The following is a 27,892-nucleotide window of genomic DNA, read 5'->3' on the forward strand; positions in this document are numbered from 1 at the left end:
AGCACGCAATCTTTGATGCCAGTCCCTATTCTCCTTCTGCAGCAGGAGTGTGATGTTGGAGGATCAGCAGACAGAAACTCAAATGGTGCTACCCAGCCTTGCTATGATGTAATTCCTACACTGCTTGCAGTGTTACCGTCCAGTGGGTGCCTGTATCTCCAGAATATCCATTCTGTGTAGCTGGCACCAAGTTCCAGGTTGGTTGTGCAGTTGGGTTTTCTGGCTTGGCAATGAGCTTCTGCAGGGGGCAAACCTGACTTGCCAGCTTCCCCTCTTTGTGATGACCTCTCTTGGCTGGCATGGGGACAGCACTCTTCAAAGAGCAGCGTGTTGCAGAGGTGTGATTCCCACATTGGAAGATGCTTTCCATGCTCTGTGTGCCTACTGAAAATCATTGCAGGGTCTCTTTAGCAGGATGTCAGGCTTCTTGCATTTTTGCACACCATGAGCAGTATGAACATACGTGCTCTTGGATGTCTGACACCATACAACTTCTGTCAAAGTGACCCTGCCCATCAGCGAGGTTATAACAGACCCTGCTATGGCCATCTGGCACTTCCTACTCCTGCTTAACCTCCGAAAATAGAGCTAGTACCAGAATCCAAGCAAGAACTTCAATTACCATTATGGACCTTACTTTGACTCTGATGGTCCTGACTGCCACTTGAAGGACTAATTGAGATAAGTCTTTAGGTCAAGTCCCAAGAAAATTCAATGCTGTGGGCAAAAGAGCATAGTCCAGAGGCGCTGCTGTTTGTTCACTTACCCTGATGGCCAGGCACACTTAATTTATGAGGTATAACACCCTCAGATACCTTTACCTTTGTCTGCGTCCATGTATTCTAACTCCAGAAAGGACATTACAAGCATTGGTTAAGATCCAGCTCACAGACGAAACTTCATTGCTGGCTGCCCTGAGGATCATGGGCACTAAAATGTTCACAGGCTTGGCCATGGTCACATCTTCAGTGTGATCCTTTTGACTCTTTAGCTCTGACTCTACTAGAAACACCCGATGTGTGGTGTGACACTTCCTCTCTGTGGTGTCATCCTCACATTGAGGGCAGACGCGACATTCACAGGAGGGTTGCAGTTGTGTCCATGTGCAGACAAAGGGGTCAGAGGATTCAGCCTGTTGATGTGAGTCAGCACTGGGTGTGCTTCAGTGAGCGGGATTGGCCGCAGGAAAGGTTTCTGTAGGCACCTTGTTCTGGAAGATGTGAGGACGTTGATTCAGTCTGCACAGGGCAGGGCTGAGAAGCTTAAGTATGACTGTGAAGGGCTTTTGTTCCAGTAGCGTGATGCAGTTGGCAGGTGTGGAGGTGGTTGGTTGAGCGTTTGGCATGGAGGGTTTTGGTGTAAATTCAGTGATGTAAAAGGGAGATGTTGCATCCAGGGATGGGGCAGCCACAGCTCTGGGCAGCCTGAACACCTCATCACCCTCAGGGAAGAGCTTGCTCGCCGAGAGCATCTTGATGGCCTCCTCTGGACTCGCTCCACATCCCTCTTGTATTGGGAACGTGTCTCCACTAACTTGCATGTTACTGTTTTTAGTTGGCATTTCAACTGCAAAGAGAGAATCTATTTTCAGTCCTTTTTCTTGACTAGCGCAGAGTCTGGCTGGTACCTCCCTTCCTCAGTTCCTTATCTGCCTGATGGCTCTGTGGTTTGCTGTGGCCTGGACTCTCAGGTGGTTTGATGCAGTTCTTGGATTATAATCATGATGTCCCTGGTGCTGCATCGGATGATTAGAGATCAGTTTCCAAAACATGTCTTGTTCTTCACCCTGTGCTGTGGTGGCAGCGGCCGGTGATGCTGGTGCTTGTTGGGCTGTGTTGGCGGCAAGGTTCGGTCTCATTTTGGCTGCTGTGGGGTGCTCCTGCTGCTCACTCGAAGCAGTCCTGCTGGTATCCTGGTGCTGGTTGTGTTGCAAGAGCAGTTGGTCAAAACTAAATGATGAAAGAGAAATTACTGCCAATAATTAGAGGTGCATAAATCTTGTATTTAAAAAGACTGAATTGAATTAAATTCTAACTGGCATTTAGAAATGTAATTCCAACATTCTTTAGAAACAAAAAGGTGTATTTTCACATTCCAAGAGAGTTATTTGTTTGTATTTGCAACCCAGTGTTGGTGCCTGAGAGAAGAGAAGATGGGATGGGGTGAGGCAATCCTGGTGCTGGAGGGTGCCTGGGAATGGCACCAGAGCTTCTTGTCACAGTGCTCGGGCCCAGCAGTGCACTCTGGTCACTGTGTGGGAGCGGCTTCTCTTCCAGAACCTTCTCTCTGGCGCATCCAGAGTGTTCTTGGCCAGCCCTGGGATGTAATATCCCTGTGTTTTCATCTAATATATTAGGCAGCCTTACTAGAAAGAATTGCCTCTTGCAAAAGCACTTTGCAGGCAGGATACAGAGCAGCTTGACACCAGCCTGCACCATCCGCCTACTCCTCCTGGTGTCCGTGCTGTCGTTTTCTGGCGTTCTGTATTCCCTGTTCCTGTTTTCCTGCTTGTGCCTGTCCCACCGGGCTGCCCTGGTGTCCTCTTGCTTCCTCTTCTCTAAATATAGAGCCTCCCTCTCCACACCTCTCTCCAAGGGATTCGCTTCTCTCCATCCATCAGCCTCATTCCCTGGTGCCTCTGTGACGGCTCCATTAAACATGCACTCGGCAGCAGCTATATTTAGGAGTTGGGAAGAAAACGAGCCTTTGGGCTTGTGGACAGCCCATAAATCCAGCTTCCGTCACCAAATCACCATTCTGCTGAGATCAATAGAGGTGTGTGCAGATGAGGTGCAAGTGTCTGCGCATGCATGGAGGGAGGCAGGGAGGAGGAGGCAGAGTAGGATGGAGAAGAAGGAGGAGAAGGGACTGAAGCACAGGCACATGGGGCCTGTTGTGAAGGTTGTGAGTGCCAACTTGTTCACAGGCACGACAAGCAAGGCTCATCCTAATGGTTCAGGTGTTCTTTAGGCCTCTGGTGTCGTGTCTCATTCCCCGGTGGTTAGCACTAGGGGTTCCCTGCCGTGCTCATGGCATGCTGGCAGAGCTGGAGCAGATTGCTCTGTGCTGCTGTTGTCTGAGCGCTCCCACAGCAGTGAGGAAGGAGCTGGTGTGTGATGCATGCACTTCACCAACAGCACATCAGTCCCTGTGAGAGCACATGGTGCCTCCTCCTCCTTATGGCCGTGCTGCTGTGGGCAGGGTCCGGTATCGCCCAACTTAGAGCTGAGGAGCCTCTGCCTCCAGAAGGAGGGTAAGCAAGGTGAGAAGCTGCCTGGGATGACCAAGGTGAACAGGTTCTATCCTGTAGCTCTTTGCAGCAGGTTGCTGTGCTTATCAGTCCCTGATGTCCCTGTTTCTTGGCATAAGGTGTTGTTTTGTCAGTAAGATTACTTACTTGGCTCTTTGAGACAGTTCTTCCCAGGACCACAGGGCCGGGGCTCGGGATACGGCCACCTAATCGGAAGATTCATGGGAAGCCATCAGCCCCCCTTGCACCACCAGGCTGCAGGAAGCCTCCCTCTGGATTAGGTAAATGTGTCAGGTGATGCACCGTGGCGAGGCTGGAATCACACCCTGTGTCACCAGGGGCTGGTCCCCACACAGTGACATCTCTTCCACGCTCCTGAGCCACAGCACGGTGCGGGCTGGGCTGCACCACACTTTGTCCTTGCTGCACACTCGCTGCTTCAGGGGGGATCACCAGAGCACCCGCGTTAACCTCTGTGATGCTGCATATCCTGTGTTGAGGTCTCACTGTTTGCATCACCTACCCCTTGGTAAAACAATATTTTTGAGCACACACCCTCCCCCATACATGCATATTTACTTATGAATGATGTAGCTGTGCTGCTCTGCTAATGTACGATGTGCACGGCAAAGCATATACAAAAATAGAAACTAAAAAATGGTGAGATACAGCTGGAATTAAACACCATTTACAAAGATTCTCAGATTTTACTAAGAGTACCAAAGGCGTTCCTTCTTGCACACCTGCGGGTGTGTTGTGTGCCCCACACTGGAGACCGAGGCCATAGGAAGGGGGCCAGAACCATAAGTGCAGGGTGTTACTCTGTGGGGAACAAGTGCCAACACCCCAGGTGTGTTTTTCAGCTCTTCTGAGAAAGAAGGGAAGAGACTAAAAAATCCCACAAGCACACACATAAGAGGAGCAAATGGGGAAACAAGAATTGGGGGGGGGTGCGGAGCAAGGCTGTGTTTTCAATAGTGCAAACACCGTCTTCGGTGGTTTTATTTGTGAATTTGGGTGAAGTTAATTGTTCTTTCAACCTTCATAAAATCATAGAGCCACAGGCTGGTTTGGGTTGGGAGGGACCTTAAAGCTCATCCAGCTCCAACCCCTGCCACGGGCAGGGACACCTTCCACTGGAGCAGCTTGCTCCAAGCCCCTGTGTCCAGCCTGGCCTTGAACACTGCCAGGGATGGGGCAGCCACAGCTTCTCTGGGCACCCTGTGCCAGCGCCTCAGCACCCTCACAGGGAAGAGCTTCTGCCTAAGAGCTCATCTCAGTCTCCCCTCTGGCAGGTTAAAGTCATTCCCCTTGGCCTGTCCCTTCAGGCGCTTGTCCAAAGCCCCTCTCCAGCCAACTTTGCCCACAGTCGGTATGTTTTGCAAGTGAACTGGAGATGCATGCTAAGGGTGAGGGACCTCAGAGCAGGACATCTGTGCTGAAATGTGGACCTTGCTCCCCATGCAGAGGCACCTTTGGGATCAGGAGGCCACAGCCCAATCTCTGGAAGCAGTGCCCAGCAGCAGGGGCAGGGAGTGTGTGTCACAGGGGCAGGACGGTGTGTCAGTGCAGTGACGTGCTGCCGCTGCTGCTGCCTGTATGGCTGGTATCAGGCCCCAGGCGGGATCCTGATGTTGTGGCTGCTGTGGAAGCATTTCCCTCTGCTGGCAGCGATGGATTGATAGAATCATGAGACCAGGATGGATGGATTGACAATGCACCCTGTCCTGAGCTTAGAACAAAATTCACTGGATCAATGGTGCTGTAATAACAGTAAAAACCTGCCCCTCTGCTCCTGCAGCCCCTTTCACAGGCTGTTGCCATCCTGAATTCCAGTGCAGCTCAAACAAATGTTTATTTTGTGTTGTAACTGCTTTGGGTGCAAACGCTTTGTGTCCCTGCTGAAGAAAAAAGGTGAGTCCCATCTATACTTTGCTCTTTATTTCCTCTTATTTATTCCCTTTCTTCATTCCTTCTATCCAGCTGCCCTAGTTACCATTCTTAAATTGCTGAATTCATAGAATCCCAGAGTGGTTTGGGTTGAAGGACCTTAAAGCTCATCCAGCTCCAATCCCCTGCCACAGGCAGGGACACCTTCCACTAGAGCAGCTTGCTCCAAGCCCGGTCCAGGCTGGCCTTGAACACTAAATTAAATTAAATGTAAAGCAGACCGGCAGCCAGTTGTGCAGTGAGCAGCACCCAGGCCTACAAAAGAAACTGGTTGCAAAGTAGTGGAGTGGAGTTCCCTGGTTGCTCAAAGTCCCATCACCCCGTTGTAGCCATGGTGAGCTGGTTCAGTGTGATATGCTGAAGATGTGTTACTGGAGGAGCCAGTTGCTTTCTGCAGGGTGAATGTGCAGTAGAAATCCCGGGACATGCAGTAGATGGGGGTTTGGTAGTGTGGTGCAAATTCCTTCTGTGTTAAGGGAATGGTAGCTGGGAATGCCTGGCTTGTGTCCTGTTGCATCCCTTTGCCATGTCTCCTCTTGAGCCGTTAGTGCAGACCCATTCCAGGTGTCTTCAGTGGCATCTCTCCTCTCCTCACAGGCCGTGAGTCAGGCTGTGTCCCCTCAGCACCCAGCAACCAGGGGGCTCTGGCATCTCTCTTCTTGTTCCCTGGTCAGGCTGGCAGGGTCTGGGGCTTTTTCACACCTGAGAGGCAGGTGGGTGAACTCCTGAGCTGTTACACCGTCAAGGGGAGATGTGGTCCAACAAGCATGGCCTGACATGTCTGCTGTCAGGGATGGTGCCGGTGTTAACAGACGAGAAGAGAAGAAACCTTTCGGGGTTCTTCCTCAGAACTCTGTGCATGCAGAGAGCTTGGTGACCACCAGGGGAGGTGTCGTGGTTTAAGCCCAGGCTGTAAATCAGAACCACGCAGTCTACTTCTCCCCCCACCTTTCTTCCCTCCGCTCCTGGAGGGACGGGGAGGAGAATCGAAAGAATGCAACTCCCACGGGTTGAGATAAGAACAGTTTAATAACTAAGGTATAACACAAATCACTACTGCTACCACCAATAATAGTAATGATAAAAGAAATAACAAGCAAAGAGAATACAGCACCTCACTGACCGATACCTTGACCCCCACCCCGCAGCGATCCAGCCCTTCCGGGGACTCTCAGTTCTACATCCTGGGCATGACATGCTGTGGCACGGAATACCTCTTTAGCTAGTTTGGGTCAGGTGTCCTGTCCCTGCTTCCTCCTTGCTTCTCCTCCTCCCTGGCAGAGCATGAGACTCACGAAGTCCGTGGTCGGGGTAAACATTCTGACCAGCAACTGAAAACATCGGCTTTATCAGTATTATCCCCAGGCCGAAAGTCAAAACACAGCACTGCACCAGTAGAAAAAATGACTGCTGCTGCTGAACCCAGGACAGGAGGAGAAGGGCAATCAGGGCTGGTGCCATCTCCTCTGTGGGAGCTGCATCCCTCTGCACTGAGGCATTGTCGTGGTTTAAGCCCAGATGGTAACTCAAAACCACGCAGCCACTTGCTCACGAGGTGGGTGTTGCCAAACAGAGCAGGGGAAGAAATCTTGCCACTGCCTTGGGACATGGAATGTGTGTTTGCCTCAATTCTCCTCTTTGGCTCTGCTTTGGAATCCTGGTTGAAATTTCACACTGTGGTTTAGTAGTTTTGGTGAAGAGATCTTGTTTCACAGAAGCTGTTTGTGTGCATGTGGGACTGTACCCCAGCACATGTGGGGCTGATCACGTTGACACACGTCTGCACACAGATGATTGACTAATGCTTGCATGAAGGTGGCACTCACTTTATACATGTAGGGAAGCAGAGACCATGAGAAGTGTTCCTTTGCCTCTCAGCTTTGTGATGTCTTCTTTCTTGCAGAAACCAGAGAAGACAGAACAAAGCGCCTCTTCCGACATTATACTGTGGGCTCTTACGACAATTTCACCTCTCACAGGTAAGCATCAGCACCTTTGCCTCGTGATTTTGAGGAGATTCATTTCCATGGGAGAAGTATCGCCTTTTCCTGATGGAGCAGAATGCATTCATTTAATGTCATGGAGAGGAAACTCTTCTGGTTGTTTTGGTCAGTTCAATTACAGTCTAAATTATAAGGCCTAGATGAGGCCTCAGTGAATAAAGGGTGAAGCTGCAGGGAAGTGTGGCTCAGGGAACAAATGTTCTGGAGAATTTCTAGTGTGCTCCAGGAACTGAAGAATATGTGTTGGATGCAGATGCAGAGTTACAGCTTGCTTGGAAAGGCAGAGGAGGATGCTGTTGTGCAGGAATGGCATGAAGGCAGCTGGCAGCCCAGCCTGACAGCAGCACTGGATGTGATGCAGAATGCAGGGTGTTTACCAGGGCTGTTCTGGTACTTGGCAATTAAGTGTTCTCACCTCAGCATGGAGACCAACCATCAGGGAGGTGATTGAACTCAGTGGGGAGTCAGTCATGAAACAGGGGTGACGTTGCTCGTCTGTTCTTGGTCTTGGTCCAGCAGCACATGTGGACACATTCATAGGAGGCTGGGCTGTAGAGATGGGTCTGCTGGTTGGATTCAGGAATATGCTTTGGGCACTGGGGTTCTGTGTTTGAGAGATGTGTCCTGGTTTACTGAGTGTCTAAACCTTGTTGAGTGGCCCCGTGTCCCAGGATCCACCATCAGAGAAGGGGGAGGAGGTTCTGTTTACATATATGCCTTTAGCTGCACCCTTAGCTGAGAGGAAGACCCAGTCTTTCCACCCTGAAGTCCTCCTGGACTCCATGTCAGGAGCATGTAAACTCTCTTCTGGACCCAGTCATCTGGGTCTTCTTGCAGATCATAGTCCATAGGTCTTGGCATTTGCAGTTGATGCTTGCACACTGCTGACAAACTGGCCTGCTCTGCTAAAGCATGACTGGGATCTGCTGGGGTCACAGTAATGGTGCTGACAAGAGCTATTAAAAATTGGGATTTTGACAAGTTTTGGTGGGTTGAACTGGAAGAGACTGGAGGATTTCAGCTGCATCCCCATGGTATGGTGTGTAGTCATGCACATGAAGGCATGAGCAGCACTCCACATGTCCCTCAGGCCACCTTCATGTGTTTGCAGCGATGGCAACCGGCAGGTGCTTGGTGGTTATGAGAACAGAACAAGCAACCCAGAACATTCCTGCCTGCTGCAGTATTGTCTTCAGAGTCTCCTGAGCCAGAGGCAATGTCTGGGTATGTAGTAGCTGTGGATGGATCATTGTTCCATTCATTTGCTCAGTGATGTGCCACTCAAGTGCCTTCCTTCTCTCCAGAAATGGAGCTGGGGTTGGCTTTGGTGGAGACAGTGAGATAGTGGTGGTGCTCAGCAGTGGGGTGCTGTGTCTCCTGCTCCTGCAGTGTCACAATACTTGTAGTGAGGTGACAGGGAACAAGAAGAGCTTCTCGAAGTGCGTGTGTGTGCTCGTCATTCACTCACAGGTTGCTCTGAGCACAGCAGTGAAACAGCCTTGGCCTTCAGTTAAGGAAAACTGGTGTGAAGCAGAACAAGTGGCTGCCTTTGTTGCTCACCTTAAGACCATTACCCTGCCTCAGGGACTGGTGCTGCTGGAGCCATCAGCCACCCAACCAGCAAAAGACATCCCACCATGGAGGCACCCAGTGGTCACATAATCATAGAATCATGGAATCATTTAGGTTGGAAAAGCCCTTTAAGCTCATCCAGTCCAACCATTCCCAGCACTGCCAAGGCCACCACTAACCCATGGCACTGAGGCCTCGTCTCCACGCTGTGTGAACACTTGAAGGGACGGTGGCTCCAGCCCTGCCCTGGGCAGCCTGTTCCAATGCCTGAGCACTCTTTGGGGAAGGAATTGTTCCTCAGCTCCATCTAAACCTGCCCTGGTGCAGCTTGAGGCCGGTTCCTCTTGTCCCATCCCTTGTTCCTTGGGAGCAGAGCCCAGCCCCTCCTGGCTCCATCCTCCTCTCAGGCACTTGTAGGGAGCCATCAGGTCCCCCCTGAGCCTTCTCTTCTCCAGACTGAACCCCCCAGGTCCCTCAGCCCTTCCCCATCACACTGTGCTCCAGGCCCTGCACCAGCTCCGGTGCCCTTCTCTGGACCCGCTCCATTCAGTGGAAGCTTCCTGCTCTGATTGCTGGAGTTCAGAGTGTGGCTGTTGCTAAAGGAGGGATGGATGGAGGTGGTGCTGGTGGCCGGGAAGCGGAGAGCACGGGGAGCAGAGCCTCAGGAGTGCGAGGGTGTGTTTTGCAGCGTTATGGGATGGAAGTGGAGTTCTGACTTGATAGCAGGCAGTGTGGGGCCATGGGGTGACCATCAGGGGTATCGTGTGAGGATTGACATGGGGGGTTTAGGATCACCTTAAAAAATAAGACAAACAAAATGGGGTTTTCCCCTATTTTTTAAAATATTAAACACTTGGGCCAGTAGGTTCCTGGAGAGCAGGAATGAAGAGCTGAGGTGCTGTAAGACCACTGCAGCAGATGATTAACGTGATTTGCAGGAGAGTGCTTATTCCATCATCTCTAACTTCACTGGAGTGCTCAGACGTGGGAGCAGATTAACATAATGACAATGTTGGAGGAACAACTTTAAAAGTACTTGAGAAAATTACACGAGTGACTTCAGATTTCAGGTAAAGCCTTTGAAATAGCTGCAGGGTTGAATGGGTGTCCCATGCATAAAGCAGGGAGCAGCATCCACATGGCTGAGTTCAGATTTGGATAGGGTGTATAATTTACTCTTTTCTGGCTTAATAAGTGAAAAGCAAGCTGGGGATGTATATTTGAGAACATAGGAGGTACTAGGTGGTATAATGAACACAAGTGTTTTCTTTTGTGGAATCAGCCTCTGGGGAAGCAACGTTCCCAAGTTGCAGCTTCACCAGCACGTGGCCGGTATCGGAGGGGAGGTTGAGGTCTGTGTTGATGGAGGGTGCGAGTCTGTTCTGGGACAGGTCCCACTGCTCATGGACATCACTTTGAAGCGTAACTCCGATTAGAACCTTAAGAGAGCACGAGGCTGCTCTGGAAGCGAGGTGTGCTGGGGTCACCAGGGGGCAATGAGCCTTCCCCAGACCTCTGAGGATGAGGAGCACAGGGCAGGGCTCAGCAAACCTAATCTGCTCTGAAACAGGAATAAAGCAAACAGGGAGAGAAGCCTGAGCTTGTTCTTATCAGCAAGAGGCAATCACAGGGGGAATTGACTTCTCTGATGAACTATGTTAAGGGAAGAGATTAAAGTGATTCAAAAGTAACTATAAAATAGAGAGTCCACATTCTCCATGGCACAGCTGGGAAGAAAAAGAATTGGGAGCAATTGACAATTTAGGATTTATTTTTTATTGTTATTCAGTCACAGGGATTAGTTGACCAGGGAGAGAGATTACAACCACAAGTAGTCACAAGCCATCTGGATGGACCTCCCCTTAGAAGGGGGAGGGAAAACAAGAAGTCTCTGAGCAGGGATTTCAGTGCCCTTGGATGCTGTGACTGGCCAAATACGTTGATACACAGAATTGCACAATAATTTAGGTCAGGAGGGATGTCTGGAGGGTTTTAGCACACTCAGTTTCTCAGAGCAGAGCGAGCTACATCATGGTGATTTGCATGTCTCCAAGGCTGGAGATCCCACAGCTTCTGCAGACCTGTGTCCCAGTCTTTGTTTCCAGGGTGAAAAACGTTTCTTTATATCTTATTGTGATTTCTTGTGTATTTGCATCCATTGCCTGTTATCCCGTCCCTGTCTGCCTCCAACAGCCTCTTCTCTCTTCTGTACAGCCTCCCATGAGCAGTTGCGGGTGGCAGTGAGGTGTCCACCATCCTTTCCCCAAGCTGAGAAAGCCCAGTGCTCCCAACCTCCCCTCATTGTAGGTATGCATTCACTCAGGTGAACTAACCAAATTGGGAATGTAAGGAATGTGTATAATCACCTACAGATCATTGGGAATGCACCTGGACTTCGTGTTGCTCCATTCCCCTGACACTCATGACAGCGGTACCCATGTGTGCGCCCTGTCTCTTCTCTAGGCCCTGCTCAGGGCTCACCCCTCTTGGCAGTGTGGTCATAGCTCATCCTCCCCATGGAAATCAGCATCTTTGCTGTGGTGATTTAACCCCAACCAGGAACTGAGCCCCACGCAGCCGCTCGCTCATCCCAGCAGAATGGGGGAGAGAATCAGAAGGGTAAAGTGAGAAAACTGTGGGCTGAGATAAGAACAGTTCAATAATTGAAATAAAATATGATGATGATGCTAGTAATATGTAATGAAAAGGAAACTTACAAAGACAGGAAAAGAAGCTCAAGAAAACCAAATGATGCAAATGAAAACCATTGCTCACCACCAGCTGACCCATGCCCAGCAGCGTCCTTCACCAATCTTTCCTATTTTATTGCTGAGCTCAATGTCCTATGGTCTGGAATGTCCCTTTGGTCAGTTGGGGTCACTGTCCTGGCTGTGTCCCCTCCCAGCTCCTTGTGCACCCCCAGCCTGCTCTCTGGTATGTGGGGCAAGGAACAGAACAGCCCTTGATGCTGTGTAAGTACTGCTCAGCAGTAATGAAAATATCCCTGTTATCAACCCTGTTTCCAGCACAAATCCAAACACAGCCCCATAGGAGCTACTGCAGACAGCATTCGCTCTGCCCCAGTCCAGACCAGCAAACCTCTGTCAGGCACTGGGATCCCAATCCCCTGAGCACCTGCTGCATGCTGCTTTCCCAAGGCTTTATGGAGCTGTGCAAGGGAAGGGAACACAAGAGCCAAGAGCTGGTTCCCATCCTTCTAGACTAAACCAAGGAAAAGCAGTCACTCTGGATTTCCTTGAGCTTCATGCTGTGTGTGCTCTGGGACAACTTCCTTTAGTCTTCTTCATCTTGCCTCGGCAGTCCCTGTATGCTGTTTGGTCAGGATTGGTCGTGGAGTAGTAGAACCTTCCTGGTTCCTGCCTTGTGAGTTATCACTGGGAGGCAAGTGGCAGGCAGGGAGCTGGAATGTGCTCGGCATTGTCTTGTCTTTCTCTCTTGTGGTATTCATAAGCAAGCCTGGAGAGACACTGTGTGAACTGGCAGGGCTCAGCACGAGGCAGAGGCCATGGGAACGGCCTAGGAATGGCTGGGAATGGCAAAGGAATGACTGGAATGGCCTTGTAGGGCACAGCATCGAAAATACCCCAGCAAAAGGAGCTTCCTGCTTAGAAACAGGAGAAGGGGAATGAATCTTTGACACGTGTTGTGCAACCTGAGCTGCTGGGCAGGCAGTGGTGGCAGATCTGGAGAGGCCTCTGCTCTGATGTATGGCTGGAGATGGGTTTTCAGCAGCAGCCTATCTAGTTGGGAAAAGGTAATTTGTGCTGGGCTGGTACAACCTTTGTTGCTATGGCAACAGAAGTATAGAAGGAGAAAATGAAATCTGTTCCTGAAAAGGCTTCTGTATAATCCCATTTGTCAAATTAACTTGCCTTTGAAATAGTCTTTTAAAATCTTTTGGTGAACAGTATCTGTTGGGACCACTTTGGTCTTTCACAGAGAGTTTCAGGAACATGGAATGGTAAGAAGGGAGCTCCTCCAGGCCTGTGCTCTCCCTCGGCAGCCCCTGTGCTGAGGTCCTGCTCAGCTTTCTCTGAAATTCAGAATTTCATAGAATCACAGAATCCCAGGTTGAAGGGACCTCAAGAATCATCTCCTCCAACCTTTTCCGGCAAAGCATGACTTAGACTGGATGTCCCAGCACCCTGTGCAGCCCAGTCTTAACGGTGTCCAATGCTGGGGAGTCATCACTTCCCTGGGGACATTATTCCAGTGGCTGGTGGTTCTCAGTATTAAAAAATTTCCTCTAATTCCCAAACAGAATCTCCCCAGGAGTAACTCGTGCCCATCACCCCTCATCTTTTCCATGAGATTTCTTGTCAAAAGGAAGTCTCCATCCTCTTTGTAGCCACCCTTTAAATGCTGGAACATGGGGACAAGGTCTGCCCTGAGCCTTCTTTTCTCCAGGCTTAGCAGTTCCAGCTCTCTCAGCCATTCCTCACACACTCCCCAGTCCTTGGATCATCTTTGTGGCCCTTCTCTGGCCACTCTCCAGCCCATCCACATCTTTTTTGTACAGCAGTGACCAGAACTGGACACAGTATTCCAGATGTGGCCTGACAAGCACCGAGTAGAGTGGGAACAAGAGTTGCTGGTTAACATGAGGCTTTGTGACCTCTTTCATACCAGAAACAGGACCAGGTGTGATGAACTGATGGAAGCTGAGTGCCACCAGCCAGTGAAAGCTGTTGAAAAGTGCCCAAGCTGAGCAGCTCCAGCCTGAGGGCTGCTTGTTTAAGGAGCAGTGGGAAGGGGAACTGTTCATTAAAGCAGACTCTTCATCAGGACTGTAGTGATAGGACAAGGGGTAATGGGTTAAAACTTAAACAGGGGAAGTTTAGGTTAGATATAAGGAAGAAATTCTTCCCTGTGAGGGTGTTGAGGCACTGGAACAGGTTGGCCAAAGAAGTGGTGAATGCTCCATCCCTGGCGGTGTTCAAGGCCACATTGGACAGAGCCTTGGATGACCTGATTTAGTGTGAGGTGTCTCTGCCCATTGCAGGGGGTTGGAACTGGATCATCTTAAGGTCCTTTCCAACCCAAACCAGTCTGTGATTCTATGATTCACACTCTTTAGAAACATACTCAGGACAAGGGTTTGGCAGTTGGAAAGCAAGTCCTGGGAAAGTGTGTGAACAGCCTGTCCAAGGGTTCTTTGTTGGGTGCAGAACAGTTTGTGGGGTTTCCCTTTTGCTTTTCCTTCTTTCTGCAGTTAAGGAAAGGTGCCGAGCCCAGAGTCAGTGCTGTGTCGCTATAGGTGAAGTGCTGGAGCTTTAAAGGGCTTAGAGCAAAGGAAGGAGGAACACACACACTTGGTCACAGGAGTCCTGCTTTCTGCAGTGTGTTTGAATAAGCTTTGGTGAGGTAGCAGATGGAATACAACCACAGCTTGGAAGAGATGGTGACTGGTAAAGCTGTTGGTCACGAAGCAGCTCGTCTGTCTGAGGCTGAAGTCTTTCTGGCTCCTGCTGTCTCTTGGGTTGGAAGCCTCTGAAGCACAAACCTACTTAGTGATAGTTTTTTGTGAGGCATCTTACTCTGAGATTCTGGAATCATGTGGGTTGTTCTCAGCAACGTCAGCAGGGCAGCAGCTGATGACACATGTAGGATGTTAGGAAATAGGAAAGAAATAGAAAGTCTACTAAAAATAGTGTTAAACTTCTATGTAAACCCACAGTTTGACAGTCTCTTACTTGCAATTGTAGTTTTCCCATCTGAATAAGAAGAACTAGAAAAGGTTCAGGGAGAGCCAGCAAGGGTGACCCACAGCATGGACCACTTTGCCTTTGAAAAGGGATTAAATAGGCTGGAATTCTTCAGCTCAGGGAAGAGTTGCCCAAGGAAGATTTGTCAGAGGTTTATGAAATCATGAGTAGGCAAGGAAAAGGTGAATATGGAACAATAGTGATTTCTTAGTACAAAGGAATGAGGTGGCACTCTGTGGAATTAGCAAGCAGCAAGATTAAAATAAAACAAAGTACTTTGTCACTTTGCAGGTGATTAAATTGTAGAATTTATTCCTACTGCATGTTGTAGAGGCCAGAACTATAAATGGATTTGGACTAGGAGTACAGAATTACTGAAGAGTAAATCTGTGACCAGGAAGCGCTGCGTGCTCAGGGCTTGAGATGAGGAGTGTGGTTACTGGCTTCCAGAAGCAGGAAGGTATCACGAGGGTGGATCACTGGCCTTTTCTTCTGTTTCTTATGCTCCTTCCTTTGGTGCTTGCTACTGATCGTTACTCACCAAAGGATGCTGGTGTCAAGCCCGAGTCTTCTGCAGTACCTCATCCTTGTGTCTGGTATAGGAAAGGACAATAGGTGGAAGAAGCCAGCCTCCCTCTGTACTTCAGTGAAGTGCCATTGAACACTGAAGACTGACTTTAACAGAACAACAAGCCAGCAATGGCGAAGTCACAGACTCGATCTGTTCATGTTCCTTCATGCCAACTGGGAGAATAGAACAAGTTGGACCGTGTTGAAGCCTTTCATTTCTTCTTGAGACATGGACTGACTTGGTTCTTTGAGTGTTTTACAACCATTAAACTCAGTCGGTTTTCTTCCACAGTGCAGTTCTTTGGTTTGTCTTTGAGCACTTTATTTTCCTACCAACCATTTGGTGTCTTGGAGCACAGCATGGATGTTTCCTGTGATGCTCCCCTTGTGTAATGGTTTTCCCCTTCTACTGATTGGAGAGAGGGCTTTTTGTCATGTGTTAGTGGAGAGATTGATCTTGTGTAACTACAGACAGCTTAATACCTGTCTGCCCAACCTTATCATCTGGAACCTCTTTAGAAGTATGGAGCAGCAAAAGGAGACTTGCAGGGTGCAGTTACTTTTCATCCAAACCCATCATTTAAGTCAGATGAATCATGACCTTGTTGTGTATTTTTGCTCGTAGGGTATGTGGGAACCATAAGAGTACTCATGAACATAGAGACGGGTATAACATCACTGTGAAAACCTAGGCAAGATGCAGCCTACTCTAGGTGCTGCCAGCAGGAGGTCTTCATTGAACTACCCACTTAACCCCAGTGTTTTGATGGGGAAAAATAGGGGTTTCCACAGCAAAATTGAGCTGACTGCAGATATATTCCCTAATAGCATGTAACTCATCCTATGCAGTCACTTCCTTTCCCCTCATTGCACCAAGACGTACTGCTGCTGTGGTCCCTTCCCCTGTGTTGTGCCCCAGGGACACCTTCCTCTACAGCAGCTTGCTCCAAGCCCCTGTGTCCAACCTGGCCTTGAACATTGCCAGGGATGGGGCAGCCACAGCTTCTCTGAGCACCCTGTGCCAGCACCTCAGCACCCTCACAGAGAAGTTCAGTGAATCTCAAGCTGAATGTCAATGAACAGTATCAAACTCGTGTAAAAACCCAGGGAAATGGGCCGTGGAAACACAAGTCCAGCAAACCTTCTCCTTAGGACTGGTACAGTATAAATTGAGGTGCTGGGCAAGTGCCTGCATGGTAACAATCTTCAGATGTGTAATTTAAACTGCAGAGGTGGGAATAAACTCTGCTCCATGGCTTTTGGAACAGAACAAGAGGCAATCAGCAACAATCACAGCAAACAAAATTTGAGCTCAGCAGCAGGAGAAAATTCCTCATTATAAGGGTAGGAAAGCATTAGAGGAGATTGTCTCAGCAGTTACTTAAAGGTCCCTCATTGGAAAATAAAGAACATTTTAGATAAACATCTGTTAGGAATGTTTCGGTATAATTGATTCTGCAGACTGGGGGTTCTTTGGTTTTTGTCATTCCTGCACTGAATGCATTCCACCACTGATGGACAGGGCGGGTGTCACTGTGAGCTTTGAGTGTCATGAGGCAAGGGAACCAAAAGTGTTTCTTCAGCACAACCAGTTGTAAGTTATTTGTACTTCTCTCCAGAGAGCAATTAAAAGCAGGTATTGCAGGAGACTGTCATGTATCTCTTGAGCTGAATCATTAGCTGCAGAAGCTTGAATTATGAAAAGTACTGCAGATTCTTACAATATCTTCCAATGACTTTGGGGTGGATTTTCCTTTTGGTGAGAGTTTGCTGGTCCTTGTTCTTCCAGGCAGAAGCTAATCAGATCATTACAAACAAATGACATTAAAGAAATGGTCACAGTTCTTTCCTCTCGCACTTCTTCAACTCTGGGTAGTTCAATTGTATCTGTATGAATTGCCAAAACCGTTTTCTGGTTGGGTAAAATATGAATGAGAAGAGGCAGAGTGAGAAGGAGCAATTACACTGGATTTGCCTTCCTGTGCAGAAGAGCCTCTTACATTTTACCTGGATATTGGATTTGATTGTGAAGACTTTTGGTAGACTAAAATATGAGTGTATTCACATGACCAAACTGTTCCTGGTGTCCAAAGCCCTTCCACAGTTCAGGATTTACCAGATGCAGTTTTTCAGCAGAGGACGAGCATCATTGAGTGCAAAGGATGTGAAAAGCCCTGGATCTTTTACCAGTCTAATTTGGGAAATTGTTTGTACCCCTCTTCAAATACGGCGATGATTTGACTGGGAGCATGTGTCCTGGGGAGCCTTCACAAGCTGGCTTGTTCCACCCGCTGTCCTCCATCCTTCTCTGACCAGTTTCTAGTTTCACCTTCTTCTGAAGCAGCACCCACAAAGGGAGCGGGAAGGGGAAGTCGTTGAGGTGGGGGTGAGCAATGCAGGTTGCAAGAGCAGAAGCAGTCACAGCTTCCAAAGAGCCTGGTCTTCTCCCATACAGAATTTGGAGAAGCAAGAGTTCGCTTTTTGGCACAGAGTTCAATGTTTAGTTGCCACCTCCAGTGGGAATTCTGCTTAGTTCAAGGCTCTGGAGTCACCCCTTGAATTCTGAGCTTCCTTCTCAGCATTTCTTGAAAATTCTAAAATACTGGAAGTATTTTCCCTTCAGTTTGTACCTACAAATAGTGATGTAGATGCCTCTTGACCTTCTCTTCAATAGGAATAAATCTCTGATAGGAATTTCACATTGTGAGACTTTCCTACGCCTGGGATTCTGTTTTCTTTGCCTTGTGGTCTCAAATGTTACTGTGTGGTTCTTGAGGACACCAGCTGGACTGTTCTGTTCTGGGAAGGTCATGGGTACAGAGGGAAGAGTGTTTCCTTTCCACTGGATCATTTCTGTAAGTCCACAGGTTGCCTTTCTTCTTGATCACAGTGAGAGCTCATGTTGTGGACCACTGGCTGCAGCACAGGTTTGAAGTGGTCCTCATGAGGCTAAACTGGAGGCAGCTGCCCCACTGTGTCTGTGTGCTTCTGATTACATTTTTTAGCCCTTTGGTGAGCGTATGACATGTAGGACACTAACGTCCTATGAGAAGGCTGTGATATCTTGGTTAATTCACGTGCAGTGGTACCAAACTCTTAAGCCATAGTAGATGATCTTCTGGGGTTGCCATCATCAATTATATTGGGATCTTGACAGGATGCTTGACAGGTTTAAGTTCCCATTAACTACACTGGTGAGATTTCCTGTTTCATCTTCTAAATGAAACATTCTGTTAATTTACTTAGGATTGGAGCCTGCTGATAGTTTATAGTTCCTGTGTCATTCCTGGCAGTCCCTCCAAGGTCTAGAATTTCCTAAGTTTCCAGACTTTCTTAAATATAGACATTTGTTACTGAGATGGTGCCTCAGCTGATTTCTCTAAAGCTCTGCAGTGTAAAGTATTCTGGCTTCTGGATTAGGAAATGCTTTATTTTAGCAGATGCTGCCTCATGCTCTCCATAGAGGTGACAAGTTTTCTATTCCACCCACATTGTTTTAGTAGATGATGACTGTGCCCTTCTCTGTTCCAAATTCAGCACCAAAGCACCTACTGGACATTTCTGCCTACATTACAGTTTGCAGTTTCTCACCCAGTTCAGTGCTGGTCTTGTACTTGACCCACTCATAACTTGTAGGCAATCTCTTGTTGCAATGGCGATGCTGTAAGAGCTGTGAAGTATACATGCTAAAGTGGTAGTTGCTGTATACTACACATTGTAAATGCTCTTGAAGTGCTTCAGGAGAAATCATAGAATCCCTGACTGGGTTGGGTTGGAAGAGACCTTAAAGCTCATCCACTTCCAACCCTCTGCCATGGGCAGGGTCAACTTCTGCTGGACCAGGTTGCTCCAAGCCCTATCCAGTCTGGCCTTGAACACTGCCAGGAATGGGGCATGAGCCTTGACACTCATCAAGGGGACAAAATGCATTTTGCCCCATGTAACCTGTCCAGATTCAGCCCACCAGAGAGCTTTGTGAGAGCAGGTTATTTCAACAGGGCTTATTTTAACTTTGCAGCCAAAGCAGGATCTGCAGCATCCCTTGTGCTCAGTTAAAATGAGAGAGGTTTCTATTGCAGGTTTGTTGGCTTGTGTGTTTTAACCTGTCCTTGGGCAAATGTTTGCCAAGATCTTCTTTATGCCAGTGGTGTCCTGGAGATCAGATGCAGTGTGTGCTCTTGATTTATGGTGACATTTCCTCTCGGATTGTGTGCCTGGAGTTCAGCTGCTTGTAACTTCAAGCACAGTAACTCGTGACTTGTGCTAAGATTACAGAGAAGGGTAATTCAAACCCTTGTGATGCATCTGCGAGAAGCATGACGCTTTGTAAGAGCAAGGACTAAAAATGTGATGCATATATCATCTAGTCAGAACAGGAAAGCTGTGAGCGCTGTTTCAGTGCGAGCTTGCTCTGATCACGACGTGGGGCCATGCACGGATGTGGAGCTGCCCTTCACAGATCACATCCTGCAGCACTGGACGCAGACAGGCCAGAGTCTGCTGCCTGGGGCCCAGCACCATCACTTGGGCTTGAACAGCGAGGGTGATTTCTTGTTCAAGAGCTGAAGCATCCGTGGGGCTCCGCTCTGAGGGGCATCCCAACAGCACTGGGTGGACGAGCACTGGAGCAGGACGGACACGGTGAGAATCTGTCCCTTATGGGAAGTGTCCTCAGTGAGGAGTCACCTTCCTTGAGGCAGGGGTTGGGACTGATTGTGAATAAGCAGGGCTGCTGCAGCCAGTGCCCGGTGCTGGTCTCTGTTGGCCATGGGTGCCAGGGCAGGTGATGCTGTGTCCCACCGGAGAGCATGGGGTGAGTGCGGGCATGACTGGGGCACGTCGGGGCAGGATCATACTGAGACCTTGTGCCATGGTGGCTGTTGTGGTGTGAGCTGCCTGTGCTTGTCCAGACACTGGCTACGCCCTCAGGGCTGGACAGGGGTTGTGGGAGCAGCCATGTGCAGGAGCTCGAGGCTGCCGGTACGGTTCAGACTACACTAATAACAGGCCTTTGGTTTGCGATTTGGATATGATCCAGTTAGTACAACGTTTAATATGCTGTCATCAGTTGTGAGGATTTGAAAGTAGCTTCTTGGCCCATCTTCTATAGGAGACGCTGAGGAAGAGAAGATTCATTCCAGAGAAATGATTATAGCTGGTTCTGGCACTTCACATAAAGGCTGAGTAGGGCTGTAGTAGGGGGATTCAATCACCAAATGGGAAACAGGATGTTTTAGTCGGAGATGTCATTTAATAATGGATCCTGCTGGTATTCCAGAAGAGCTGTTTCATCCTCATGAGATATCTTGCTTTCTCCAGCAGGTTTTATAGACCTTGTGACAAGAGAAGGTTGAACCTCAGATCTTGAAGGTAATAGACTTGGGGAATCATAGAATCATTTAGGTTGGAAAAGACCTTAAAGATCATCAAGTCCAACCATAAACCCAGCACGTGGCAGTGTTGGGTTCACCGTTAAACCATGTCACCAAATGCCACATCTACACGGCTTTTAAATTTCTTGAGGGACAGTGACTGCAGCCCTGCCCTGGGCAGCCTGTTCCAATGCCTGAGCACCCTCTGGAGCAGGAATTGTTCCTCAGCTCCATCTAAACCTGCCCTGGTGCAGCTTGAGGCCGGTTCCTCTTGTCCCGTCCCTTGTTCCTTGGGAGCAGAGCCCAGCCCCTCCTGGCTCCATCCTCCTGTCGGGCAGTTGTAGGGAGCGATCAGGTCCCCCCTGAGCCTTCTCTTCTCCAGACTGAACCCCCCAGGTCCCTCAGCCCTTCCCCATCACACTGTGCTCCAGGCCCTGCACCAGCTCCGGTGCCCTTCTCTGGCCCCACTCCAGCACCTCAATGTCTCTCTTGGAGTGAGGCCCCGCAGCTGAACATTCGAGGTGCAGCCTCATCAGTGCCCAGCACAATGAGGTGCTGCTGCTGCTTTCTCAGCTGCACATGAGAACTGAACTACTGAAACTTTCCTCCTGTGAGGTTGCTGAGGTGCTGGCACAGGGTGCCCAGAAAAGCTGTGGCTGCCCCATCCCTGGCAGTGTTCAAGGCCAGGTTGGACACAGGGGCTTGGAACAACCTGCTCTAGTGGAAGGTGTCCCTGCCCTGTCCATGCAGCTGAATCAGCTTTAAGGTCCCTTCCAGCCCAAACTAGGCTGTGATTCTGTGAAATTACCTCAGTGGTGGTCAAAGCTTTGTAGTACAGAGGAAAGCAGAAGAAGTAAGTGTATGACAGGAACCTGCAGTGCTCAGTGGTTTGATGTAACATGGTTTGGTTGCTCTAGGTTAGCTCCAGGCACATGAATGGCATGTGCCAACCTACTGCCTGTTTGAGGCATGTTCGAGATGTGCTGTGAGGAGCAGCGTGCACAAGTGACCACCCTTCCTGAGAAAGTGGATCCAGCACTTTGGAGAGGGACAGGCAGTGCTGAGCCCAGCCCTAGGCAGGGGTGACAGCAGAGCAGCAAATGCTGCGGGGTGTTGTACTGGTACAACATCGGCGTGGGCTTAGTGAGCAGAATGAACCGTCTTAAAACTTCCTCTGCACACATCTTCCCATCTCTGGCCTGTGCTGGTCATAGGTTTCTGACTATAAATACTGAGTTAAGTCTGTCAGCAGCAGACCTGAATGCTAATTACCAACCTGAGCTCCATAGCTGATGACACAGGTGGAAAAAAGCCTTTACTCTGCCCTGCAGTCCCTCCTGCCATGCTTGTGAAGGGCATCTGTAAGAGCAGTATGAAGGCTCTCAGATCAGTCTGTCCCCATGGGGCTTTGCTGGGCAGGAGGTGGCTCCAGCTGTGGTTTGTGTGGCTCAGAGCTCGAGCAGGACACCCTCAGCTTGCTCAGCCCCTTCCCTCCTGCTGGGCACAGGCTCTTAGCTCCTCGGACAGAGAACACTCTCACAGCCCTGGGCAGTGTGAGCAGCTACCCATATGTTCACTGCATCTATTTGCATGCATGAATACCAACAGTCGTGTGCACGGTGGGAAGAACACACTAACAAATCACAACAGGTTTTCTAATTACTTTGTGTGGGTGTGAATTACTACTGAGCTGCGGGGCAGAGCAGAATCAAACCTGGATCTGTCCCTCTTCCTCCCTGCGCTGGCTTCAGAGCAGTCAGGGGTGCTGGGACACTGCTGCTGCTGCTGCTGCTTGGGAATGTGCTGTGAGGGTGGTTTTCTTGTAATGGTGGCTTTATTGGGAATGCTGATTAACTTTCAGGCTGGTGATTACTTGGAATGCTTACTCTTTTCTGAAGCAACAGTGTTCTGTTTGCTTTCCTCAAGTTTCTGCTGCAGGTATTATGATCTTTTCTGTCTTTTCAGGCACAGTTGTCAGGATTGCTATATGCATTCCCATGGTGCAAGTATTAACAAAGTATTTCCATTCCTGTGACTGTCTTGAAGTTTTTCATGTGTGGTCTTCACATGTGTTCTTCACCTCCTCGTTATTTAAACTGAAGTGGACTAGTAAGTACATAATACAAGATAATAAGTACATAATACGAGAAGTGAACAAGCCCAAAGCTAATTGGGGGATCTTTCCCCTACTTCACCATCCCCTGGTGTTAAGAGAAGCCTCTGATGTGTTACTCTGATATTACTGGTGAGTTGTGGCTTGTTAAGAGTTTGAATGAGAAAGAAGGAAATGAAATGTGGAGTCAGCAAGGCTGAGGTGACAGTTGGTGTCTGCAGAGCTGCTGGTGCATCCTATATGGTGATTAGAGGAGCTTTCCTTGGCTTTGGACAGCCACAGAACACAAGGCTTAAGATCCACATGTTCTTCTGCTTCCCTGAGTAGCAGTCATGCCTGAAAGCCATTTTCCACATGTTTTGCAGCAGATCATTACTTTCTCCCACACAAACCTTACCTCATTATATGCCTATGTCATGGTCATATTGGCCTTTTCAGTTTCTGAAGGCTGCTTGTAAGCTTAATGCTGTGACAAACAGCTTACTTAGCAGCAAGGCAAGCTGGGCTAAGCACATTAGGTATGCACTGCATTGATCTCCAGTTCAAACCAGCAGTGCTGAACAAGGCTCTCTGGAAAACGAGCATGAACTCTTCCATAATGGACCTCAACGGAGGGTTTGGGCTGATAGGCCTTGGGATGTACTGGTGGAGCGAGGGGGCCTGGTGCCCTCGGAGTGTGCCCTGGGCAGGGAATGACTCTCACTTGCTCTTCAGTTGGCCTGTGTGGTGCTGTGGTCGTGCTCTTGTTCAGAGATGGGTCTGAGATGGTCTCTCATTGCAGTATGTGTCATTTCTAGGTGTTTTTTTTTGTGGGTGGGAGGACACTTGGGGTCTGGACAACCAGCATGTGTTAGCATCAGTACAAAACTGAAAGCAGTAAATATGTTTCTGCAACAGGTCACTGAAAGAGAGATTTGGGGTTGTCTGCAGTTGTGTGTGTGACAGTCAGGGAGGACAGGACAGAAAAGGGAGGTGATGGATTGTTAACTAAAATTCAGTAACATACGGAAAAGTGGCTCGTGCCAGGTGTGAGGGGCTCTTGGTTCACATCTATGTCCGATCTCTTTGGGAGTTTGAGAAGTCACTTTCCACATCTCACTGGGCTTGGAGCAAAGGAGCTCTCTTGTTGAGTAGTAGCAGCATTAGGGTTGTGCAAACAGAATTTCACTAACACTGTTTCTAGTGGTGTCAGTGGAATAGGAGCCACTGTCACTGATTTCAGTAGAATCACAGAGTGGTATGAATTGGAAGGGACCTTAAAGCTCCTCCAGTTCCAACCCCTGCCACAGGCAGGGACACCTTCCACTGGAGCAGCTTGCTCCAAGCCCCTGTGTCCAACCTGGCCTTGAACACTGCCAGGGGTGGGGCAGCCACAGCTTCTACCCACAGAAGTAGGAGGTAAACACGGGAGGTGGCCTAGTGAATGAGTTGTTTTTCAAATGATGTCTTTGCTGGTTGGAAACCCTCTGTAAGCACTGAATGTTAAATTGCCAACATGGAAGCTATAAAAAAGAGGTTTTGTTTCAGGGTGTTCATGTTCTAAACAGAGATGACAAAATATATAGTGAGAGCCCGTGTGTTAACTGGAAGTTATTCTTAATTACAGTAAAAAGTTAATGATAATTATTACAGAGGAAATGTGTCAGCCCCAAGGGAAACAGCCACTGTGTTGGAATGAGAATTGTGCAAATTACTGAATATCCTGAGTACGACCTGGAAATGTGAGTCCAGGAAGAAAAGCGAGTGCTGGGGGCTGCAGTGTGGGGATCTCCAGGAGGATTTCTAGCCTATCACAGAGCCCTGGGGAGCTGATTTGTGAAATGGACCCATCCAGTGTGGTGGGATGAGTTCTTTTCACCTGATGAGTAAATCTGAAACAATCTTTGCGTGATGCTGCCCCTTTGCATGGGGCAGGAAGCAGAGCTGGGGCTGCTGAGCTGCTCCTGATCTCTCAGCCATGTTGGGATGAGAGGTGAGGATTGAACCCCGAGCATCTCATGCATCCTGGCGGGAGAGATATGCAGCTCTGCTGCCCCTTGTGGAGGGACCCTCACGGGTCAGGGGAGCGGCAGCTACTGCCTGGTGTGATTCATGGCAATGCAGCATAGCCTGACAGCTGAAGACACAAACCCAAACCCATCATTCAGGGTTCTTTTCATTCTGAAGGTGGTAAATCATTTGTTAAAGAGACAGGAGCTGTCAGTTAGACCATAAAGGATGTGTTGATCAATAGTGACTACACTGCTTGTGTTCAGTCTGGAACAGTTGCAGTCGCAGTGTAACAAGGTATGGATGTGACTATGTGCTAAGCATATTTCTTGTTGCAGACATCATGGAAGGGATCCGTGTGTGTGCAGGCAGGGAAAGCCTCACCTTAGCGCTAGCAGCTGGTGATGATGGTAGCAGTGCTGTCCAGGGACACACTCCAATGATTAGATCAGAGACAGGGGCATCTTGTATTCTGAGACATACAGAGCTGCCTCTGGGTGGGCACAGCCATTCATGGTATCCCCAGGAAATCATCAAGGTCCCTTGACTCACCTTCTGAGCTGGTGACATGAGGCTGCTGGCACTGGAAGTCATCCCTGTGGATGCCACAACAGCACAAAAACAGCCACAGCACACAATGCTACATAAGTGACATCTGTACTCATGGAGAAATGAAATAATTGCTATTGAGCTCTTAGAGAATTAGGACTAAATTGGTCAAATCTCAGGTTGCAGCAGTACTCCTGGTAAAATACAACCATTTGTAAAACAGCAAGGATGAATTGATGCCTCACTGAGTACCGCCTCCACTGAGGAACTGTTCTAAATCAGTTCCAACGTGTGACCCTCCAGCAAGTTACTTCGTCATTCCACAAGGTTTTGGTGTGCACTCGTGGTCTTCAAACAGGGCCCTCTGAGGTCCTGTGCTTCTGGTATTCCAGCAAGAGTTGGAAACTCTGATCCCCCGCAGCTGTGTGAAATGCTGGTGTTTCTCCCTCCTGCAGGCACGAGGTGTGGAGCTGTGGCTCATTGCGTTCACTGCTCCATTTAGGGGACACAACTGCTTCTCTAATTGTTTTGAATGTCCTGTGACTCGAAGGACTTTCGAAAGATGGTAAGACAGTTGTTCTCAGTGATTTTGGGGCCTACCTTTAAGCTTCATGAAGATGATGTCAGAGTTGCAGCTATCACAGGGAGCTGGATTTACCTTTGATGCAAACTGCTGTGACTTGAAGAAAGGGTGCCATATCTTGGGCCTTGTCACCATCAGTACCCTTAAATAAAGAGAAAGACCAGGGACTATCTGCAGAGTGCAGCAGTTTCCAGTATTACAGGACCGAAGTGCTGCCTGAGGATGTTCAGCTCGTTAGACAAGTGTGTGTCAAGAAAACCTGGCACCTCCTGACCTTGGATGAGTTGGTGCCCTCCAGCACTATTTCACTAAAGCAAGTGTGCCTGTAGGGATGGACAAGGGGGAATGGCTTTAACCTGCCAGAGGGGAGATTGAGGTTAGGCAGAAGTTCTTCCCTGTGAGGGTGCTGAGGTGCAAGCACAGGGTGCCCAGAGAAGCTGTGGCTGCCCCATCCCTGGCAGTGTTCAAGGCCAGGTTGGACACAGGGGCTTGGAGCAAGCTGCTCTAGTGGAAGGTGTCCCTGCCCATGGCAGGGGCTGGAACTGGATGAGCTTTAACATCCCTCCCAACACAAACCAGTCTATGATCTGGTCTGTGATGACCAACACCACGGATGGAGCTGGTTGGCATTCCAGCAGCCTGTGACAGGTACCAGCATCACTGCCAGGAGGACAGGACTCCCGGCCACCAGGTGAGTCCTGGTGTGGACATTCTGTAAGGGACATACAAAGAATGGTATGATTACAGTATCAATAGAAACATCTGTAGGAGAGGGCACCAGTAGAGGCAGCAAACTAGGGATCAGCGGCATGCCCTGCACTGATAACCGCAAACGCTCTCAGCAGTAAAACTTCTGCTGACCAGGGCTGACCACAATGCAGATATTGACTGGAGCTCTGCTTGTTCCAGTTGCTAGAGCCTTCCCCAGTGAGGCATTAGGACGATGAACCTGCAGCACCTTCCTTCTCTGCTGATACCCCTGTGAAAAGGGGCCTCCCATGTCTGCCAGCCCAGCCGTGAGTCCTGCTGTGCTTCTGGGCACCATGAGTGGGACATCTATCACCCACAATGTACTTGAGACACTGTAGCTGTCTGCTGCCTGGTCCTGGTGGGTGATCCTCTCCTTTTTACTCCATAACCTCTTGTAGAAACACAGGGAAGCACAAGCTGTTGTTAGTTTCTCTGGAGTGGCCCTACCTTCTCTGAGTGCTGCTTTGATACCATGGTCATCTGAGCCTGCTCTGGCAGGCTTCCTGCTCCATAGCAACTGATGTAGTATCAGTTTTGATGTCTTTGCAGATTGTTCCACAGATTCATGTTTTGCCCATCGTGCTGTGTTTCTACATTTAACTTGCAAGAGATCACGATTCTCTCCCCGTTCCTCATTTGAACATGGTTTCAGCTCTATGAAGGATCTTTTCTTGGGTTTAATAACCTCCCTTCCCTGCTGTTTAGCCATGCCAGCTTCTTCCTGTTCTTTCTCAATCTGTGGCATGTATTCATACTGTGTCTCCAGCACGGTGCCCTTAAACAGTCTCCATCTGTCTCTTTTGCTGAGGATGGAATAAATCCACGCTGTAGAATTTGGATTTTCTAGGACTTGTTTTTGTTATTTATAGAAATAATTGTTCTTTCCTGAATGCACATCGGGCAGGAGGCAGAGATAATGTTCTTAAACATTCTTCCTAAGCAAAGTGAGATCTCAGGTGTCATCTCCCCTTCCCCAGTGCCATGTGGCAGCTGGAGGCAGTGCTGGGGTAACTCCTGGAGCATACCTCTGTCTGTGACCATTTTCCCCTTTGAAGAGAAGCAGGATGAATTGTGTGAGCTCGTAATACATGGAAAGCCTGGAGCTGCTGCTGTGCGTTACCTCCTCTGTGCTTCTCTGCAGCCAAACGGCTCCACCTCGGCTGGGAATGATGCTGTTCCCAAGGAGCAGAATTCCCACGGGTGACATTGGCAGCACTGAGCCTGGATCAGAGCCTGCCTTTGCCTCCTAGTTGAGAAGACACCATTTTGCACTGAAGAAGGGGTAATGGGAGGCTTTGAGTGGTGGACCTGACCTCGCCTCCCAGTGGACTGAGCCCATGTTTGCTCTCCCCTGGTCAGTTGTCACTGTCAGTGTCAGGTTCTGTGCAGCACATCCAGGGGGAAGAAGCTGGACAGAATCCCCTCATCAGCTGCAACACCTCTTCTGGCAACGTCTCTTCTGGCA

General features: G+C 49.1%; 1 protein-coding gene across 1 annotated transcript in view; it reads left to right on the forward strand.

Annotated features, from left to right (window-relative positions):
- Positions 1-27,892, forward strand: part of SHANK3 (SH3 and multiple ankyrin repeat domains 3) — a gene marked incomplete at both ends in the record, with an annotated part of 299,554 nt that overhangs the window by 188,148 nt on the left and 83,514 nt on the right. Inside the window, one exon of the mRNA XM_080626849.1 lies at positions 7,104-7,179. Within this exon, the coding sequence (XP_080482975.1) occupies positions 7,104-7,179 (76 nt within the window). The remainder of the gene's footprint in view (positions 1-7,103; positions 7,180-27,892) is intronic.

The sequence above is a fragment of the Psittacula echo genome (assembly GCF_963264785.1).
Source record: "Psittacula echo genome assembly, chromosome: 1".
NCBI lineage: Eukaryota > Metazoa > Chordata > Aves > Psittaciformes > Psittacidae > Psittacula > Psittacula echo.